General features: G+C 42.9%; 1 protein-coding gene across 2 annotated transcripts in view; it reads right to left on the minus strand.

The window, feature by feature from the left end:
• Nucleotides 1-23,282, minus strand: part of FANCM (FA complementation group M) — a 2,552,324-nt gene that overhangs the window by 2,436,767 nt on the left and 92,275 nt on the right. For both annotated transcript variants that reach the window (XM_044074265.1, XM_044074264.1), the window contains exon 2: nucleotides 22,549-22,721. In XM_044074265.1, the coding sequence (XP_043930200.1) occupies nucleotides 22,549-22,721 (173 nt within the window). The remainder of the gene's footprint in view (nucleotides 1-22,548; nucleotides 22,722-23,282) is intronic.

The raw sequence follows: 23,282 nt of genomic DNA on the forward strand, positions 1-23,282 counted from the left end.
TTTTAATTTTGGGCCCCTATCCAAACTTGCTAATCTCCACCTCCCTTGCCTGGTTCTCCAGTTACCTATCCGGCAGGCAGCAATCTGTTAAATGGCAGTCATCCTTTTCTCCATTTATATCTGTCCCAACTGGAGTACCACAAGGTTCCATCTTGGGTCTCCTGCTGTTTAATGTCTTTACCAACAACCTCTATACATCTTGTAAACAATCCCCCCTCATCCAATACGCAGATGACTCAGCTCTCATCTCCATCTCTAATAATATCTCTGAACTTCATACCCTAACCCAACATGCCTTTCTATCCACTCAACAGTGGTTGTCTGATAATCTACTTCTCCTTAACCCTAAGAAGACCAAACTCTTACTCTTTATCCCTCATTCTCTCACTCACCACAAATCCACCTTTGCTATTACTTCCTGTAACAATACAATAATCCAACCCGAAACCCACAGAAAACTACTTGGCGTTATCATTGATGATGAACTCAAATTCAACCAGCACATACTCCAATGTATAAAAAAGACACACCAGAAACTAGGTTTAATGTATCACAACAAAACATTTCTAACCCCTAATGCCAGACTCTCCCTTGTACAGGCACTCTTCCTCCCCTCCCTTCTATATGCTGCCCCACTTCTTACCAACATTCAGACCACAACCTTGAATAAACGTCAATAAACTTACCATAACATAGCTAGATTTATCACAAACTCTCCATACAATGCACATCACTGCCTTGCCCTAAACTCCCTCCAGTGGCTTGAACTCCCCCAACAACTACTGCTATCACAATTTCAAATGTTACATAGCATTCTTTACAAACCTTCATCCTGTCCTGCTCTCTCTTCCTTTGTCTCTATTTATACTCCAACTCGGGCTCTAATTACCTCTAATCAGAAACTGCTAGACATCTACCAGCCCAAAAAAACAGTAGGCAAACTTCTATACAACACTCTGTGGCCCAGGCTTGGAACATACTTCTCCTAGACATACATTCCATCACCCACCCTTCACACTTTAAAAATGAACTCAAACTTCATCTAACTCCAAAACTCGCCCTTGTCAAGACCCAACCTAAACTCCCCATACCCCACATACACACCTAAACAATCCCTCCCCTTTTATCTAAGTACTCTATTACATGGATACGTTCTAAACCTAATGAATGTATGGACGGTCAAAATTCTTATGTAAATTTGTAATATATTTCTCTGAAAAACATGATGTGTATATACCTTTGTGTATGCAATTTACTTGTGTCTTTACTATCTGTTTATCATATTTTTTGTAATTCCTTAGACTCAAATGTTCTAATTTCTGTAAACTGCTTGCATGGAGCTTTTCTCCTCAGGTCTCCACTGAAAACGGGTCACAAGCCCAGCTGGACCAACCCGGTTAACAAATGTCAAACATCTTTCGGCTATTTTCAGTTAGGGGTCACCACAGTGGATCAGCGGTCTGCTAATGATTGGCAGTGGTTATTAGGGAGCTGAGTTGCCAGCTCGATGCCCAGCCTTCATCGAAGGCACACCCACACGCACCGACCTGCATGTCTTTACAGTTCACGCAGCAATAAATAAATAGATAAATAAATGTTTTCCCTAATTATTTATTCTTTGTCCATAATTTCAAGGTAAAAGTTGAAAGCATGCAGGTAGGTGCAAGCATGAATGGGCATGCCTTCGTTGAAGGTTGGCCGTCGGGCTGGCAACTTGGCATCATAAAAATCCACTGCCAATCATGAGTGGACTGAAGTTCTGCTGTGGCGACCCCTAACTGGGAAAAGCCAAAAGTATTTTTACATTGGTAGCTATAGGTTCATAGGTTCATACTAGGCTATCTGCCCTGGGGCAATTATAAGCCTAGCCCGATTCTGTATGGCTTACGCCACCCCCTGATTTGAGTATACTGTGCCCTTTTTAAGGTTTAGTTTACTGTGCCTCTGTCTAATAGTGACACGGGAGTAATCCCTGGGACAAACCTACGATCCCCCATCCACGTATCGAGATTCTTCTTGAAGAGATTCAGTGAGGTGCTCTGCCTCACATGAACTGGAATTCTATTCCAGAGCGAATGGAGCCTCTGGGTTATGAACCTGTCCCTCCAGCAAGTTCTATTTATTTCTGTGCTGAGGTTCAAGTCCCTCGAGCGTGTGGCTCTAAGGGATTTAGATTTACTGAGGTGGAGCATGTCCATTAATTCTGGATTTGACATAGCTTTGTATGTCAGGCATAGATCGCCTCGAACTAGGCAGTATGCAACTGAGTAGAGCTGGAGTTTTTTTTAACCGAGCAGCATATGGCATCTGTTTGAAACCCTTGATCCTCTTGGTGAAATACTTTTGGGGTCTTTCTAATTGCTGCAGGTGTCGGGTAAGGTACATCCCAAAAGGGGCATTGTATTCTATGATGGGCCTGATGAGGGATGAATAAAGGGGCACAATTACCTCTCTTGATCTAGATGTGAAACCCTTCGTGATGAGGTGGGCTATGTAGAAGGTCTTTCTAACCACTTTGGCAATGTGGTTTTCAAAGGAGAGATTGCTATCAACTTGGGTCCCCAGGTCCCTAATAACTTTCTCTGTACTTAATGGGTTTCCGCCTATGTGCTAATTTGTGGGCACATTGTTTTTGCCAAAGGGTATGACTATACATTTTTTGGCATTTAGCTTTAAACCGTGGCTGGCACCAGTTATCTGTCTCTGTGAGACCTTTTGGAGGATGTTTGTGTCAGCTGGAGAGTTGATTATGGCACCCAGTTTGCAGTCGTCTGCGAACTTGGTAAGCCATAGTCCTCCCACGTTTGCCTGTACTTCGGAAAAGTATATACCGAACAAGAGTGGTCCCAGGACAGAACCCTATGGGGCGCCACTTGTGACCGGTTTCGAGTCTGACATGGCTCCAGCAACTCTCACTCTGTGGGTTCTGTCTTTGAGCCAGTTTGCGACCCATCTTGTGACATAGGGGTTTATATTTAAGCTGGATAGCTTATCTATGATGCCCGAGTGGGGTATTGTGTCAAATGCCTTTGCAAGGTCCAGATAGGCTGTGTGGATTACCTTCCCTTCATCTATGGCTTTGGTGACTGTTTCAAAGAAGTCAACCAGGTTCAAAAGGCAGGATCTGCCCTTGACAAAGCCGAACTGGGAAGGATCTAGTGTCTGTACGTCCCCAATGTCTTTGTTTATGAGCTCCATGATGATCCTCTCCATAGCCTTGCAGACCAAGCTAGTCAGGCTTATGGGGCGATAATTTCCAGGGTCTGTAGAGGCTCCACCTTTGTGGAGTGGGACCACTGTTGCTGTACGCCATTCTGTTGGCACATATCCTGTAGTGAGGCTGAGATTGTATAGCTGTTTTATTTGAGGGATTAGTTCCTCTTGTAGGACGCAACCTGGGACGCCATCTGGTCCCATGGAAGCAGTGTTTTTTGCTTTGGAGAGGGCAGCCTTCACCTGAGCATCTGAGATGTTTGGGAGGCAGCCCTCTGCCGGGATAGATACTTGCTCTTTTTGTTTGCACTGAACCTGTCTGCCAGGATATTGGCGATGTCTGTGGGTTCAGTGTATTTTTTGTCGTTTAGAATCAACTCAGAACAAGTCTGGGAGTTGCATCCCAGGTTTCTAACATAACTGAAAAAAGCCTTATGATTGTCTTTGGTGTCCTGTGCAATTTTTCTCTCGAAGCTGGCCTTGGAGGATTTTATGAGGGATCGTAATTTTTTGCTAGTACTGATCAGAGATGCCTTCCCTATTAGGGATTTTGCTCCATCATGTAGTAGCTTCCTCCTTCTGTTGTACAGTTTCTTTATGGCAGGGGTCCACCAGACTGGACGCCTGCCTTTGGATGATTGGGTCTTGGTTTTGTTTGGGATAGCATGATCCATGCATTCCTGGAGATGTCCGTAGAATGCATTTATATAGGATTCTGCAGTTTGGGCTGTAGTTTCCACTGGCCCTGGGGCCTTGAAGGATTCCACTTCGGTTTTGAGAAGTGAAAAGTTCGCTTTTGAGAAGTTTTTCACTGTGGTTTTCTGGGCTGGGGGTGGGGTTGGGATGTGGACATCCAGTGAAATTAATTTATGGTCTGATCTTACCAATGAAGGATATACTTCTGGTGTGGAGCATAGAGTCCCCATGTTGGTAATGATCAGGTCTAGTATGCTGTCCCTTCTTGTAGGAGTGGTGACTAGTTGTTCCATAGCATTTGAGTTTATAATTTCCAGGAATCTTTGGGCTAAGGTGCTGGGGGGCTTGAGTAGTGCTCCCAGTCAATGTTTGGGTAGTTGAAGTCGCCCAATATAATGGTGTTCGGAGAGATCTTAATGTTCTCCAATGTTTTCAGGAAAGCCGAATGGGATTCCTGACTTTGAGAGGGTGGTCTGTAGGATGCTATAAACTGAAAAGCAGTCTTGCCCACTGTTAGTTGCATATGGATGGTCTCAGATACTTCGTGCAATGCCACTAACCTGGAGGTGTGGATATCCTTGATAAATATGGAAACTCCCCCTCCTTTTGTGGTTCGGTCCGGGTTTTGGGGCCGAAAAGCATGATACGAGGTATAGCCTGGTTGTGCTGGGGTGCTCTCTGGAGCCTTGAACCAGGTTTCTGTTACTGCACAGATATCGATGTTCTCCATACTGAGGAGAGCTTCAAGTGCGTGCATCTTGAGGTTAAGACTTCTGGCGTTTCGCAGCATTACCCTTAGTTTCTTGTTCCTTGTGCTGTCTATGGGGGTGGGTTTGACTTTTGAGCCTTGCCTAAAAAAGGCACTATGGGGGTGGCAAGAGCCTTTGCCAAAATCCGAAAGCCCAGTGGTAACAGGTGCAAGCCGTCCCTAGCGAAGCAACGTGGCTTGCCGAGCATGTCATCCCAGGCTGACAGACACTGGATCCCCTTTGAATGACACCAAAATTTTAGCCAGTTGTTAAAATCGATCATTTTGTCTTTGTCAGAAATGATGGCTGTGCCTTTTGATAGTGATATTTGTTTCTGAGCCGAGTACTGCAGTAAGTGAAACTTTGTTTCAAAGCTGGGTGACTAGAATGTACGTGCAGTATGTGTTCTCATTCTCTTTCTTGACTCATTTTCTCTTGCACTGTTGATGCAGCAAAACTAAGCAGTACTACTACTAAGGCTCCCCTTGGGATTGCTTTGTGCCCAGCAGCACTGGGGTTTTCCTTCACTGCACTTTCCTTTTGCTCAGATATGTTGGCATGCTCATTAATCATATCTGCCGCAACTGCTGTTTAATTGCAAGTGGGTATGATAGTCCTGAGGTTTAGAGAGCTGCCCTCTTCCCTACCCTCTTAATTTTTACTTTGCAAGCATTTAGCAGTAATCACGTGCTAAAATATATGTCTACATTTTCAGCTAAATATATCTGCTCCTTGGTTTCTTTTCTTTTATTTTTTTGTACCTGGGAAAGGAAATCCAATCATTATTTTCTTCCTGGTTCATGGGGAAAATGGAAGAGGGTATTAATATTTTCTACTGAAATGCAGCCCAAATACTGAGTTCCACTGCTCATGAATTAAATTAATAATTTCTTTCTTTTTTTTTTTATTTCAAAGAATGTATTTAAGTTTCTTAACTGGAGTAGTGCACCGATCCCAAGTGTACACATTTCAGCAATAGAATGGAATAGTATAATTAACATTTCTTTAATATTTACTGTTTATCTGCTTGAAACAACAAGTAAATGAAGCAGTCATCTATTTTTATGATCTGCACCTGTTCGTGCTGATATACTGATCTCAGTAAAAAGCAGGAAATATGAATGGCCAGGAAGTAGAATTTTCTATTTCAATAACATTATTAAAAGTAATTGCTCACTGCCAAACGTTAAATCAAACACTTTTGGATTAGAAACAAGAAGAAATCTGCATTAAACAACATTTTATAAGTATTGCAAGAGTTGCTAGAACACTGAATCAAACTGAATCCTAGTTGGTTCTTTTGTGTTGCGAATTACTGGTATAAGCTGTCAGAACTGGGCAATGTTTGGACTATGCTTAGTATCATTTATGGCAGACAAACTGTACTTGTGACTGAAAAAGCAGCTCAGAGTCCATACTTAACATCTGCTATATTAAAAACACCACTTTTAACCGCAAAAGTAATACCGGCTTTTAAAAGCCGGTATTGCCTTAAACAATAGTCATGATCATTGTCTTTTTCCCCTGACAAACCACTCCAGCTACACTACTGACAGAGGCAGGAAAAACATAAAATGAGTGAAAAAGGCATCGCATCAGGAAATGGATGCAGCTGTTATTTATTAAAGAAACATTTTTTCTTTTTTTTGTACCTTAAACTGTAGCAAACTGCCTGCTACAATGTAACAAGCAGATTTAACAGTTTTGACCACACACGGAGTGCAGCAGCGCTCAGGTTTAACCGCAAATGTAATACCGGCTTTAAAAGTCGGTATTGCCTTAAACAATAATCATGATCATTGTCTTTTTCCCTGTCAAACCACTCCAGCTACACTACTGACAGAGGCTGGAGAAACACATAAAATGTATGAAAAATAAAGAAAAACATTATACGAAGGTCCAGTGCATCTAGTGTCACCGTAAACACTGAGATTGTATTTTGCAAGATGAGATATCATGCCTCTCAAATCTCCAAATTTTTGTCTCACATTTTGGTGTGTTCCTCTGAGAATTTGTGGTTTTGTAAATTTTTTTTGAGGCAAATCAGTAAAGATTGAACTTACTAAATAATGACAAGCATTTGAGTTTCAGACAACATATCCTTCAGAAAACGTATAGTAACACCGTATCTTTTTATTCTAGCAACATTCTAAGTTTCTAAGAGTTCTAAAAGTAGTATTTAAAATGTGCCCATATTTTTGGATCTTTACCCTCCCCCCATTATTTTTGTCTTTGTTCAAAAGCAAAAGAAGAAACAAGTACGGAGCACTATCTAAAGCAGGGAACACAAGTGCTGAGTGGTTTATCTCAGAGGGAAGTAAAACAGGACTGGAATACAGGTTTGCACACGTTAAAAAAAAAAAACAAAAAAACAATGTGGTGGGTGTGATTCTTAGAAGGTCTTAGAAAGTCATTACTGATGTCACAAACAGGGAGGTGATTAGCTAGGTGGGTGGCAATGTTTTCAGATTCGGTCCAAAGCAGAAATGCAATTTTAGCTATGAGATAGTGTCCCTTTAACACAACTATTTTAAATAACATTTAAAGCTTAGAATTTCAATACTGTGTTGCCGCTTATGTAAATTTGTCAGAAGAGGTGACAATTGCCTTTAAACCCCTGACTGATCTAATTGCTTCAAATTGCTTTGATTTGCTATGAAAGGGAAGTGTTAAGTTCTCCTCCCCTCTGCAATAAAAACAGTGGAAACAATTCCACAGCTTTCTGTCTTTTTTTTACATCAGCTGCTGTATTCCTGACATAGCAGGATTAATTATTCATCTAAGATAGACAACAGTACCTGACACAGGGTTAACTACAGATTTAACTGTGTCTATGATATGTCATGCAGGTGGAGACGAATTTCTCTGCAAAGTATGTGAGAAGTTGAGTTTACAAACAAAGTAGGTGGGCTTTCCCTTCCTTTGACTACAATGCAAGGAAATAAAAGTTTTTAAAACTACAAGCAGGTTTCTGGTACATACACAATGCTGGAACCGTACTGTAGGGAGAAAAGAACCCCAACAGTTGAGTTAAACTGTATGAGAGGGTGGAGTTTTCCTTTATGTATTAGTTGTATTCCACTGGCATTCTACAACTTTATTCTTGGCATCCAGTAAACGGTTTTGGGATTGAGGGAAAAAAAAAATAAGACATAGCAATTTCTCCTTGCAAACGACATGTTTGCTTAAACGGGAATTGGGTATGCCAGTGCTAAATATTGACAGCAACATTAAATTCTAACATTATTTCAAGTTCTCAGGGGGCAGAAGCTGAGACAAGAAACCTTCCTCCCCCACCTGCATGTCACAAAGGAATCCCCATCACAGCTGCTCCATGAAAGAGATTACAATGTTCGCCATGACAGTGTTGTTCTTCAGTAGTCCTATTTTCACATAAAATTATTTTATTAGAAAATAGGATTACAATATCCACCAATGAAAGTCCTGAAATCGTGAAAACTGAATTCAGATAATGTACTCAGTTTCATCGAAATGCACATGATCCTTAAGGGGCAACTTTAAAATGCTGTTACAGACTCCAATGCACACAGCAATAAAGCCCTGACTGGGATACAGATAACCCGAGTTCAATTACCTATTTGTGCATTGGAGCTGCCGGGTGAGAGGGGTGGTCTTTAGTGATTTACATCAGCCTGTCCATTCTTTTGGGATGCAAATTTCACACTGAACTAGTCGGAGGAAGGGCTCTGAGCTAACGAATCCGAGATATATAACATTAAGTATCCTGTTCTTTGCTTATTTCTGAGTTATTTATAGCACTTTTATTTTACTCCCTGTGTGTGAGGTATTAAGTAGAATTTTCTACAATTGTTAAACATCTGGTTGGGTTTGTTTGTTCTGATTTTTGTTTCCCTCCCTCTTGGTATCCTTGGTGGCTTTGCAGTTGCCCACTCCTGCTGGAAATTTGATCTGGGACACTCCCCCCAGTCTAGTGTCATTACCTCATTCCACCTATTCCAGGGAGAACATTTGAGAAGACCAAACCCAGTTAGCTTCTGCTCATCCTTTCCCCTTTCCACTTTACAAAAAAAAAATCTAAGCTTGTTTCCTGCCTTTCCTATAAGTTGTCTAGTCCAGATACAGATTTGCTGTATCCAGGACCGTTTGTAAGCTTCTGAGCCCCCAAGACTTTCTGTGTTGGAGGGAAGCCTTCTAGCTTAATTTTGTTTCTTAGAACTAGCCAGCTTTCTAGTTTCAGCACTCAAATCTGTTTCTTTGAGCTCTGCACCTGTTCAGAACTCATTGTAAGCACTGAATAAGCTACAAATTACTACAGCACTCAACTTTCCTCACTTCTCTAGAGGAAAACAGTTTTTAGTACTTAATAAATAAGCACCTATCCATGCATGTCTAAGGGTCAGCTAAAGGTGTTTTCTCATGTCTACCTGATGACTCTGGGCATCTTGGGGAAATGCAGCAATTGCCTCATGTACACAGACAACCCTCTCCTCCTACCACCCAACACTACAACCTGTGAGAGATGCACTTATATAACCAAACTGGAAGCAACGCTCTCTTCACCGAAGACTGGACTAGACAGTCAAGAGGAAAAGGTAAACACTTGCACCACACCACACTAATCACATAGTCCCTCAAAACCTACACCACCAAAACACACACATAGAAACACAAAACACACACCTACATTCGTGGAGGCACTCAATAAAAAATCTACCCAAGCAACAGGGACCTCCAAAGCAGAAACGCAAGCAACCTCCACCCCCAACACAACCCAAATGACACATACCCCACAAACTCAGTGTGCCACTCAACCACAGCCCATAAGGCATAACAACGTACCTAACACTCTAGTCGTAGGTGACTCTATAGTCAGGCACACTGATGTTACACTCACCAAGCTAAACAAGGTGAAAGTCACTGTCAGCTGCCTGTCAGGTGCCAGGATCCGCCACATAATGCATGCACTCCAGTCACTCCACAGCAAGTACAAATATGACTCTGTCATTGTCCATGTTGGTGTGAATGACCTGAGACGTACCTCCCTGGACTACATGAAAAGAAACATGGAGGAGCTCTCTGATCTTGTAGCCCAGGCAGGTATGACCCTAGCCCTGTGTAGCATCCTGCCATCACCCAGAATGACACCACAGTACAAGGACAAAATGATTTACTTCAACAATTGGCTAAGCTTCTGGTGTCATTCTAAGGGGATCCAGTATCTGTCTGCCCGGGATGACATGATTGACAAATCACGATACTTTGCCAGAGATGGCCTGCACCTGTCGCCCCTGGGATTCCGGACACTGGCCTTTTTTAGGCAAGATTTAAATGACAAATTCACCACCGTAACAGGTACAAGCAAGCAAAATCTGAGGGTAATGCTACTCAATGCTAGAAGTCTAAACCTCAAAATGCACTCACTCGAGGCACTCCTTAAAATGAAGAACATCGACATGTGTGCAGTGATAGAGACCTGGTTCAAGGCTCCAGAGAGCACCCCTGCATTACCAGGCTACAATTCATACCACACCTTTCAGTCACCTAACTTGCTCGGAAGCACTAAAGGTGGAGGCATGTCCATATTCATTAAGGATATCCCCACCTCCAGGCTAGTTGCTCAGCATAATGCATCTGAGATTATCCAAGTGCAACTAACTCTGGGGCAAGACCGCAATGCAAATTGTAGCTTGCTACAGATCCCTCACCATTACCCAGGATTCCCACTCCTCATTTCTTGATACACTGGAAAATATTAGGGTACAACCTAACACACTAATAATGTGCGATTTCAACTACCCCACCATTAACTGGGAAAACTACTCACGTACCAACTCTTGTGCTCAATGTTTTCTGGAATTCATAAATTCTAGTGCCTTGGATCAACTTATCCACACCCCCACCAGGGGCAGCAATATCCTAGACTTGGTCATTACCAACATGGGCAACCGGTGTTCCACACCAGAGATCAATTCCTCGTTGGTCAGTTCCGACCTCAAGCAAATCACTCTAAACATCCACATCCCAACCCCCATTAGGAAACCACTGTAAAAAATTTTCACCAAAACCAACTTCACACTTCTTAAGATAGAAGTGGCAAACTTCACGACACCCATGCTGACGGACAATAGAGAAATGACTGCTGAATCCTATACAATTGCCCTTTATAAGCACTTACACGAGTGCATGGATCGTGCAATCCCTAACAGAACCAAGATGCTATCCTCCAAAAAAAAGGAAGCCAATCTGGTGGTCCCCTGCTATAAACCAACTCTAAAACAGAAGAAAGAAACTGTTGCAAAAAAGAGTAAACTCCCATGATTTGAGGAACCCCATGGTCAGCCTCAGTAAGACGGTGAGATCCCTCATAAAATCCTCCAAAGCTAGTTATGAAAACAAAATCGCCACTGATTCTAAAGACAGCCACAAAGCTTTCTATAGATATCTCAATAGCAACACTCAGATCTGCTCTGAGTTACAGCACAATGGCACTAAATATACAGACCCAACTGATATTGCCAACATCCTGGCAGATAGGTTCAATGCTAACTTTACCCTTCTCTCATCCCCTAAAGGGCCCATCTCTATACCGGAAGAATGCAAAGTACCTGTAATCACGGCTGCACAGGTAAAAAAAACACTCTCCAAAGCCAAGAACACAGCATCCACGGGACCTGACAACATCCCAGGCTGCGTTCTACATGAACTACAGAACGAACTGGCACCCCACCTAAGTACCATGTTCAATCATAGCCTCACCTCAGGCTTTGTGCCCACTGAATGGCGCACAGCAACGGTTATCCCACTCCACAAAGGGGGAGCCACCACAGACCCCGGGAACTACCGCCCCATTAGCCTGATGAGCCTGGTATGCAAGGCTATGGAGCGTATCATCACGGAACTTATAAACAATGACATTGGTAATCTCCAAACTCTGGACCCTAACCAGTTCAGGTTTGTAAAAGGCAGATCATGTCTCCTAAACCTGATAAACTTCTTTGAAGCGGTCACCAAAGCTGTAGTTGAGGGTAAGGTGGTACACACAGCCTATCTAGATCTCGCCAAGGCTTTCGACACCATCCCCCACTCTGGAATTATAGACAAACTCACTAAACTAGGTATAAATTCCTATGTTACAAGATGGGTTGCCAACTGGCTCACTGACTGAACCCACACTGTGAAAGTAGCAGACTAAATCCAACTTCAGACCAGTGATAAGTGGAGTATCACAGGGTTCAGTCCTAGGTCCTCTCCTGTTTGGTATCTACTTCTCTGAAGTACAGGCTAACACAAAAGATCTTTGGCTAACAAAGTTCGCAGATGACTGCAAACTAGGAGCCATAATCAAATCTCCTAACAATGTGGACATCCTGCAAAAGGGTCTCCCTGAGACAGATGCCTGGTGTCAAAGCCATGGCCTCAAGATCAATGCCAAAAAGTGCATTGTCATCCCTTTTAGTAAAAACTCTGTACACATGAACTACCACATAGGCAGTTCTACTTAACAACGAAAGTGTGACAAGAGACCTTGGGACACAGGTGGACAGTAGTCTCTCCTTTGATAATCACATCGCCACAGTAGTCAGGAAATCCTTCTACATGGCACACATCATCACAAAAGGTTTCTCCTCCAAGAAAAAAAGAGGTCATTGTTTCCCTCTACTCATCACTCATTAGACCCATTATAGAGTACAATGCTCCTTTTGGTATGTACCTTACAAGACATCTATAACAACTGGAAAGGCCAAAGAAATACCTCACAAAGAGGATTACCAGCCTCAAACAGATGCCCTACGCAGACCGTCTCAAAAAACTTCAGCTTTACTCTGTCACATATCGCCTACTCAGAGGCGATCTCTGCCTAACATACAAAGCTATGTCAAACCCAGAGCTGTTGGACATGCTCCACGTAAAAAAAAATCCCAATCCCTCCGAGCTACACGCTCTAGGGAGCTAAACCTCGTCACCACAATAAACAGAACATGTTGGAGGGATAGATTCCTGTCTCAGAAACTTCCCATACTCTGGAACAAACTACCTATCTATATAAACAAAGCTCCTCATTAGCACTCTTCAAGAAAAATCTTGATGATTGGATGGGAGATAGGAAATTCACCCCAGGGATCACTTCTGTGGCTCTGCTTGACAGGAGCACAGGGAAAATAATTTTCTTGGGTGGCAAAAGCCAGGGTACCGTTTGGCTAGGCTTATATAGGCCCTAGGGCCAATAGCCTAGTACCTACCTATGAACCTATGAAAAAGGAAGGGGTATATGCTTTAGCCCACCACAAAGATAATCCCTAGTTCAGACTTGGAGTGCCATCTACAAGTAAAGGCAGGGTGATAGCTGTGTTGCATTTAGAGACAGGAAAAATACACAATAACACCTGCTGCACTCCAACCACTGGGACATTACAAACATGCTCAGAGGGGAAGGGTTGGGTCTCGACAGGAAAAAACTCACTCAATTGCAGTGAGACTCTGCTCCAGGATGCCTCTTGCTCTCTCTTCATCAGCCTCAGGCATGGCTAGAAATGGTCCAGGGGAGGAAGTAGACTCAGCAGACCTGGCAAATAAGAGGCACTCTGAGCAGGTAATGGTCAGTTATAGGGAAGTAAAAAAAAAAAAAAAAAAAAAAAAAAGGTGCAAAGAAAAAAATAAAATAAAATCCTCGCTGTGGTTTGTGAGAAATGTTAAAAAGAACACTAACAAATTTGTGACTATTACATTGTTCATTACTCACTGTGGAGGACATTCTGCAAATAAATCTTTGCTTCTAAGGAAAGGGGCCTAGTACCGTGTTAACAGTAACAACAAAATATAATGTCAAACAAAGGGATTATATCTTGAAGGAAAGCGCTAATCTGTAAACCATAAAAGAAATGCCAGAAGACATGTACAAAATTCTTACATATATTATAATATTTGCTTTGAGAATCAATACACCTTAAAGACATACTACACTTCACCAAGCTAAATCTGATCCAGGTCAGGTCTAAACAGGTCTAAAACAGATTAATTCACTCAACTGAATGCATAAACAAATGCACTGTGGGGGACTTAAGAATAAAGGTGAATTATTGACTAGACTGCACAACCTCTGGATTAAATCACTACACTGGCCCCTCAAGCCCCCTCACCCAAACAATAGCTTTAATATTTTCTTTTCCTTTCGGCTGTTCCCATTAGGGGTTGGCACAGTGGATCATCTGTTTCCATTTCTTCCTGTCCTCTGCATCTTGCTGTGTTACACCAACCATCTGCATGTCCTCTCTCACCACATCCATAAACCTTATCTTAGGCCTTACTCTTTTCCTCTTAACTGGCAGCTTCATCCTTCGCATCCTTTTCCCAATATAACCAACATCCCTCCTCAGCACGTCCACACCAACGCAATCTTGCCTTTCTGGCTTTGTCTCCAAACTGTCCAACCTAGGCTGACCCTCTAATATACTTGTACCTAATCCTGTCTACCCTCGTCAAACCCAGTGCAAATCCTGACATCTTTAACTCTGCCACATCCAGCTTTGACTTCTACCTTTTTATCATTGCCACCGTCTCCAACCCATATAACATAGATGGTCTCACTGCTCTACTTGTAGACCTTCCCTTTCACTCTTACTGGTACTCGTCTGTCACGAATCACTCTTGACACACTTCTCCACCCTGCCTGCATTATCTTCTTCACCTCTCTTCCACACTTGCCATTACTCTGAAAGTACAGTCGTGTACACTTGCCATAAATGTAGATGTTGAGTGTATTCACTGTTGCAGTCATTACATTTGGGTAATCTGCTGGCAGGTTGCCCTCAGTTGGCCTGAATTCCAAAGTCTTGCGTCCTGCGTCGGTTGCCGTCTCCTCATCCATGATGTCAGGTCGTCAGAGGTATAAAACAAGCAGCCAACGCCATTTCCTTTAGTTTTTCTTGCCCCTGATGTCAGGTGCCCCCAAAAAGGTAGCAAAAATATATGCATAAATATATACATGCATCAGTATCAACTTTACCTTCATCTACAAGCAAATACACCACATAGGTTGTAGAAGATAGAGAAGGAAAGATAAACTCCAGAATGATAGGGGGATGGCAGGAGAGTAACCTTAACTGCAACAGTGAATACACTTGAACATCTACATTTATGGCAAGTGTACACAACTGTACTATGTTCTTCGTGTTTCACTGTTGCAGTCATTACATTGGGGTAAAATCCCAAAGCTATGGTTGGGAGGCTGGAGCTAAACAGCATTAGGAGCGGCTATAAGGCCTTGCAGAACTGCAGTGGCAAAGCCTGCCCTGCATTTCGAGTAGAGAGGCAAATGATAATGCTTTGTAAAGGTGTGAACAGAACTCCAAGTAGCAGCCTCTAGAATGTCTTTGGTTGGTACTCCCCTTAGAAAGACTACTGAAATAGCTGCAGCTCTGGTGGAATGAGACTTAATACCCTTGGGCACAGTTTTTACCATGGTGTAAGAAGCAGAAACGGATGCAGTGGCTTATCCACTTTGAAATTGACTGCTTTGAAATAGCCTTGCCTTCGGATCCTGCAGCATATGTCACTAGTAATTGCTCAGTTTTTCTTCAAGCTTTAGTCCTCCTTAAGTAGAATCTTAGCTGTGTACATCCAAAGAACACAGAATTCTCTCCCCCTTGTTCTGCGGATTTGGATAAAAGGTTGGCAGATGGATTGCTTGGTTAAGAGCCACACTGGAAACCACCTTAGGCATAAAAGTAGGATTTGTCCTCAGAGATACCCTGTCTGGGTAAAATATGATAAAAGGCTCTAGAGCCATGAGGGCCTGTAGCTCTGAAACTCTTCTTGCTTAAGTAATTGCTAGTAGCAGAGCTGTTTTCCATGATAAGAACTTTATCAGCGGTAGCAGCTGGTTCAAATGGAGGCAGGATGAGCTTTTCCAACACATAATTGAGGTCAAATGCAGGCAATGGTGATCTTCTAGGAGGCCTTAAATTTTTGGCTCCTCTAAGATACTGCTTTAGTAAAGGATGAGAAAAGATTGGTGGCTCTGCACTGTAATGAGCCGAAATGGCAGAGGCATGGATTTTAATTTATGAGAAAGATAGGCCTTTGTCAAGCATCTCAGTTAAGTATTGCAATATCTGAGGAATATTTGGTTCTGCTGTATCAGTTCCTTGACCTTGATTCTAGGCACAGAATCTCTTCCGTTTATCAACATAACATTTTCAAGTACTAGGCCTTCTGGCTTCCAAAATGACATCCATCACAGCTTTACTGAGAGGTGCTGTTTGTATGACTACATGATCAGCCATGCTGCCAGGTTCAGAGTCTGTAGTTGATCGTGCAGGATCTGATTGTTTTGCTGGGACAGTAGTTGTGGTCTCTGAGGCAAGGTCCAAGATGGGTATGGAGACAAGTTCCTTAGGATTGGGTACCAGTATTGGCGGGGCCAGTCCGGGACAATTAGTATAATCTTTGGTTTCTCTTGTCTGACTTTTAGGAGGAACTTGGGGAGAAGAGGCAGAGGAGGAAAGGCGTAAACTGATAGGTTTTTCCAACTGAAAGATAGGCGTCTACTTTCAATGCTTGTCTGTGATAAGTCCTTGTGCAGAATCTTTTCAGTTGATAATTTTGAGGGGAGGCAAATAGATCAATGTCTGGCCTCACCCATTTCTCTGTTATCATGCTGAAGACTTGTGGATTTAGCTTCCACTCGTGAGGATCCATAAGGTTTCTGCTTAAATCGTCTGCCAGAGTGTTTTGTTTTCCTGGCAGGAATTGAGCTTGAAGATGTATTTGGTAGGTCAAAGCTGTGTCCCACAGTGCCATGGCTAATCTGCAAAGGGGGTATGAGTGTGTGCCTCCTTGCTTGTTTATATACCACATGACTGTGGTGTTGTCCGTCTTTATCAGTAGTTGTCCTGGATGAAGTAAGTCCTTCAAGGCTGTTAGGGCATTTTAAAAAACAGCTAGCATCTCTTTCTGGTTGATATGTAGATGCATTTGTTTTGGTGAACATATGCCCTGAATGCATCTTCCTGCCATGTGGGCCCCCCCAGGCATAATCTGATGCATCTGTTGTTATGGTTTGGCTGGCAGGGGGTAGAGTGAATGGCCGTCCCATGTTTTGGTGACATGCCTTTGCCCACCATATAAATCCTGTTGCAGGCAGGGAATGAGAGGAATCATTATTTCCAGACTATGAAAATGGTGACTCCATCAACTTTTTAGGTACCACTGAAGTTTCCTCATATGCAGTCTTGCATATGGAATCAATAGGATGCAGGATGCCATGAAGCCTGCAGAATTTGTCTTGCAGAAGACTGGGTTTTTGATGCCATCAGTTTGAAGTAAGTAGTCAGTTGCCTTTGCTTGCCTGGCGTGAGGTAAGCCATCTGGTCAGTTGTATTCAAGCTTGCACCCAGGAATGTTATCTTTTGAGAGGGTACCAGTTGTGATTTCTTTTTGTTTATTGTGTACCCTAGGCATGCTAGAACCCTTTTCACAAACACCATGTGCCAAAGAAGTGTGTCCTTGTTCTCTGCTTGAATGAGACAGTCGTCCAAGTAAAGATATATTTGTATACAATCCTCCAAGGCCAGCTTCGAGAGAAAAATTGCACAGGACACAAAAGACAATCATAAGGCTTTTTTTAGTTATGTTAGGAACCTGGGATGCAACTCCCAGACTTGTTCTGAGTTGATTCTAAACGACAAAAAAATACATTGAACCAACAGACAACGCCAATATCCTGGCAGACAGGTTCAGTGCAAACTTCTCCACCCCCTCCCCCCCAAAAGAGCAAGTATCTATCCCGGCAGAGTGCAGCCTCCCAAACATCTCTGATGCTCATGTGAAGGCCGCCCTCTCCAAAGCAATAAACACTGCTTCCATGGGACCAGATGGCGTCCCGGGTTGCGTCCTACATGAACTCCAAGAAGAACTAATCCCTCAAGTAAAACTGCTGTACAATCTCAGCCTCACTACAGGATATGTGCCCAAAGAATGGTGTACAGCAACAGTGGTCCCACTCCACAAAGGTGGCGCCTCTACGGACCCTGGAAACTATCACCCCATAAGCCTGACTAGCCTAGTCTATAAGGCTATGGAAAGGATCATCATGGAACTCATAAACAAAGACATTGGGGACCTACAGACACTAGATCCTACCCAATTTGGCTTTGTCAAGGGCAGATCCTGCCTTTTGAACCTGGTCGACTTCTTTGACACAGTCACCAAGGCCATAGATGAAGGGAAGGTAGTCCACACAGCCTATCTGGACCTCGCAAAGGGATTTGACACAATACCCCACTCGGGCATCATAGATGAGCTATCCAGCCTAAATATAAACCCCCATGTCACAAGATGGGTCGCAAACTGGTTCAAAGACAGAACCCACAGAGTCAGAGTTGCTGGAGCCATGTCGAAACCGGTCACAAGTGGCGTCCCACAAGGTTCTGTCCTGGGACCTCTCTTGCTCGGTATTTACTTTTCTGAGGTACAGGCCACCGTGGGAGGACTATGGCTCACCAAGTTCGCAGATGACTGCAAACTGGGTGCCATAATAGACTCTCCAGCTGACACAAACATCCTTCAAAAAGGTCTCGCAGAGACAGATAACTGGTGCCAGAGCCATGGTCTAAAGCTAAATGCCAAAAGGTGTATAGTCATACCCTTTGGCAAAAACAATGTGCCCACAAATTACCACATAGGTGGTAACCCATTAAGAACAGAGAAAGTAATTAGGGATCTGGGGACCCAAGTTGACAGCAATCTCTCCTTTGACAACTACATTGCCAAAGTGGTTAGAAAGACCTTCTACATAGCCCACCTCATCATCAAAGGATTCACATCTAGATCAAGAGAGGTAATCGTGCCCCTTTATTCATCCCTCATCAGGCCCATCATAGAATACAATGCCCCCTTTGGGATGTACCTTACCAGACACCTGCAGCAATTAGAAAGACCCCAAAAGTACTTCACCAGGAGGATCAAGGGACTCAAACAGATGCCATATGCTGCTCAGTTAAAAAAAACTCCAGCTCTACTCAGTTGCATACTGCCTACTTCGAGGCAATCTATGCCTGACATATAAAGCTATGTCCAACCCAGAATTAATGGACATGCTCCACCTCAGTAAATCTAAATCCCTTAGAGCCACGCGCTCGAGGGACTTGAACCTCAGCACAGAAATAAATAGAACATGCTGGAGGGACAGATTAATAGGCCAGAGGCTCCCTTCGCTCTGGAATAGAATTCCAATTCATGTTAGGCAGAGCACCTCACTGACTCTCTTCAAGAAGAATCTTGATGAGTGGATGGAGGATCGTAGGTTTGTCCCGGGGATTACTTCCGTGTCACTATTAGACAGAGGCACAGTAAACTAAACTTTAAAAAGGGCACAGTATACTCAAATCAAGGGGTGGCATAAGCCAAACACAATCGGCCTAGGCTTATAAATGCCCCAGGGCAGATAGCCTAGTATGAACCTATGAACCTATAATTCTTTGTCTGCAAAATGCAATTACTGGTGCCAGGTATTTTGTAAAGACCCCGGGTGCAGTAGATAAGCCAAAGGGCAGTGCAGAGAATTGGTAACGCTTTAAGCCAGCCTTCAATCTGAGGTATCTTCTGCACGATTGTCTTATTGGGACATGCAGGTATGCCTCTTTTAGGTCTAAAGTCACCAGCCAAGAATTCTTGCCCAACACGGGAAAAAGCTGCTGCAAAGTCAGCATTTTGAATTTTGGACTGTCCAGGTATGTGTTCAAAATTGATAAATCCAGTATTGGCTGCCAGGCCTTGTCCTTTCTGGGTACCAAGAAGAGTCTTGAGTAGAAACCTTGTTCTTTTTCCTGTTCTGGTACTGTCTGAATGGCACCCATATCAATGAGGGACGAAACCTGTTTCTGTGCCTCTGCCCATTGATTTTTTGGCAGATCTGGCCAACCATTTGCCGTTGGCAGAGTGTGGAAATAACATCTGTATCCCTGTGATACGATGTTTAGTACCCACTTGTCCTGGGTTATTAACTGCCAATTTTGAGCAAAAAGTGCTAATTTTCTCCCTATGGGTGCTGCCAATAGATAAGTGCTTGGTGTAGGCAGAGGGAAGTCATTGGGATTGCTTTCTGTAGGTTTGTGCTTCATCTCCTCCAGATTTGGATGTGGAAGCGCCCCATTGCTTTGACCTGTATGAATCTTGCGCCTGGTATCTGGAACCCTTAGGGCATCTGGATTTGCCCCTTTGAGCTCTGTCTGACACAGGAAAGGACCAATTTTTTGTAGGCCAGTGCCTACTGTAATTTTGGTGGCTGCACCTGTAAGAAGTCTTTAACAGTTTGCATAGACTTCGCTTTGTCTTCCATTTTCTTTAAAACCTCTTCTGCCTTAATACCAAAAAGAGAATCATGCTGCAAAGGTGCATCTAGCAATTTAGCTTTAACACGATCAGGCAAATTTTGTTCCTTTAACCAGGCATGCCTCCTAATCACTGATCCAGTAACTGCGGCCCTGCAGGAGGCCTCTAAGGAATCAAAATCACATTGCAAAGTATGCTTTCCAACTTGTTCAGCTGCATGCAATAATTCCTGCAATTCTTTATTTTCTGCACATTCTGAAATCAACATCATTTTCTATTTCAGCAATCCTATAACATGTTGTTGGTACTTAAGCATATGAATTTGACAGTTTAAGGCCCGGATTGCGAAGGTTGCAGACGTATAAACCTTTTTTCCCCATCTGTCCAGTGCCCTTGAATCTCTGTCAGAGGGGGTAGGATTTTTTGCTATTGAGGCCTTAACACCCTTCGGACCCTGTGCAATAGTTTCAGGATCAGCAGCAGGGTTTCTAAATAAAAATGTATGTGAGTCAGGGACCCTGTAATATCTGTCAGGCTTACTGGGAGCCGGAGGTAAGGAGTCAGGGGTCAAGCTTAACTCTGAAAACATATCATCCACAATGTCTAAAACAGGGGGGGAATGACTAAAGACCTGTGCTGACGGAGAAGGAAATCCCTGAGCCTCTTTTTTGATTCTAAGTCGTCTTGACTCTCCCAGTGAAAATGCTCCCTCAAAGTATGCAAGGTTTCTCCAAATGAATAATCCTCACGAGGAGATGCAGATGGAATAGACTCCTCAGCATCAGAATCCTCATAGGGACGTATAGATAATTCCAGATAAGAAGAGGAATCAGAAGAAATAGAAACCTGATCTGAAGATTCATAATCAGTGTCTTGCCTAAGCCTCTTACCAGGAGGGGGATGGGTACCCCTGATCAAGGTAATAAGGTCTTCAGCCATTTTGATCATTTATTTTTTAGGCATAGAGGCCTGTGCACGTGGCTCATGCGTCGTTTTTTTAGTTTTAGAAGTTGCTTTTGTCTTTGATTTTGCAGCTGTCGTCCGTTTGATATACAAATGTTGAGGTCTGAATACACCCTCAGAAGCCGGTGCCTGCTCAGCGGCTCCGGACCCATCCAAGGGAGATACATCAGTCGGTCCAATACCTTGAGTATCTGGCAGCATGCCGGACTCCACATGGGTGTCGGTAGAGGCCTGCGACTCGAAGGTATCGGGGCTGTGAAAGCACCTCACTGAGTACCGGCAAACCGGTGAATGGCTTAGGAGAAGCTTCATCGTCTGTTTTGGATCTCGACTGCCTTTCTCTGTCTTTTTCTTTGCGGTTTTTATGTACTTCGGTAGTCGGATTGCTATCTGACGACATTTCTGGGTAGTTAAATCTGTTTCCAAAATACTTTGATGCAAAAATATACCGACGCTTAATAGTGCGTTGGTTAAATCTAGCAGAAAACCAACAGCCAGACACGTTGTGATCAGGGCCTAGGCAAGGAATACAGTATAAATGGAAATCCTTATGAGGTATTTGCTTTCCACAAATAATACAATTATTAACTTTTTCTGACATGGGTAAAAAGCAAGAAAAACGTTTCCCCAATGGGGTACTTAGCTTTTAGTGAAGACTTCGGTTCTGAAACTCAAACTCGAATATTTCAGTAGTCGGCTGACCGGCACTTGCAAAATGCTTCTGCTTCGGGCACAGCGCAGCAAGAAAGACTAATGAAAATGTCGTCGACTGCATGTTTTATACCCCTGACGGCCTGACGTCATGGAAGAGGAGACAGCAACCAATGTAGGACCCAAGACTTTGAAATTCAGGCCGACTGAGGGCAACCTGCCAGCAGATTACCCAAATGTAATGACTGCAACAGTAAAACACGAAGAACATCTGTTACTGAACTGTTATTCTGAACAATAGTTTTAATATAAAACATGCAAATGTGTGCCAGCTACTATTTAGCTCCATCAAAACATCAAGCTACATCTAAAAGAGGTAAACAAGGTTAGTCTGTTTGCCTTCTGCTCACATACTGCATCTTTTTCAAACACCTTTATTAAAGTGAAACAATACATAGACACATGCATTAATAGAAAAACTATATTTTTTCCATTTACATACTTTATACATTACATATGTTTTCCTTAAAACAACTGTTACTCTGTCCTACATTAAGTAAATTGCTCAATTCCTGCCTTCCCTTAAACCTCACTTTTCCTCCTGAACATTATTTTGTGTGTGTCACATACTGCATCTTGAGGTCAGGCATTGTGGAAACAGAGGAACAAGGTTGTGGACAGTATCCAATACAGAAATGTCTAGGTTATTTAACAGTCACGCTTAGTATACACTGTCAGATAGTGGGAACCCCTGTACAAATCAAAATTGTTTTATTTCTACAGCTCTCAGTCCAGATCAGGAGACAAAAAGCACAGTAATTTAATGCCTACTATAATATGCAAACAGCTTGTTCTAAAATTAGATAATATTTCACAAAAGTACACCAACTGGGATGGCAGAAGTGTCTTTGCGGCCAGTGGGCTTTCCTAAACTCCTTCTAAAGAAGGCTTAATCTCTACCTACCTGGCAATAGGCATGGTTTCCCAGTGCTTTGTGTGCTTCATCAATAACTACACACACCACTTCAGTAGCAGGACAAGCTCCTCTGGATAAGTCATTCACCATCACCTGAGGGGTCAAGAAGAAAACTCTTTTGAAAGCCCAGATCTCCTTTCGGTTTACAGCCAAGGTGTTTCCTAAACATACAATGCAAAAGTCAAATAAGTAAAAAGATATCAAATCAAACAATGCTAAATGACTCTGAAACTTGCTTAAACCACTCTAGCATAAAATTCTGAAAACTAGACTCATCACAAGTGAAAAAATTTCATTACTTTTTTTTAATGCTTTACAGCATCAAAGCATTCGTACTTCCATTTCATTCTTCAACCAAAAGACTAAATTTATGTACTTGCTATAATGATAGATCTCTGTAGAAATGAGGGTCCACCCACACTGACTTCAAGGACTACAGCCACAAGGATAAGGACTGCACAGCACTTCAGACTTTCACAACTTGCTAAACTCTTTCCCATCCAATAACACTGGGAAAGCTCCTTTCACCGTATCACAGGCAGCAATGCTGAAGCCAAAACTAAGTGTGGAACAGAGACCACTACTCCAAACAGAAGACCGACCATAGCCAGGAATGGATCCACTCCTATAGATCTATCAAATGTGTTAAGAACAAAATTTTGCCACCGATAGGAATAAGGTTCAACATCAATAACCTCTTGCAAAGCATCTCAAGTTCTTCC

This window comes from Protopterus annectens, chromosome 6.part0, assembly GCF_019279795.1.
Source record: "Protopterus annectens isolate FY-2018-M chromosome 6.part0, PAN1.0, whole genome shotgun sequence".
NCBI classification, from domain to species: domain Eukaryota; kingdom Metazoa; phylum Chordata; order Ceratodontiformes; family Protopteridae; genus Protopterus; species Protopterus annectens.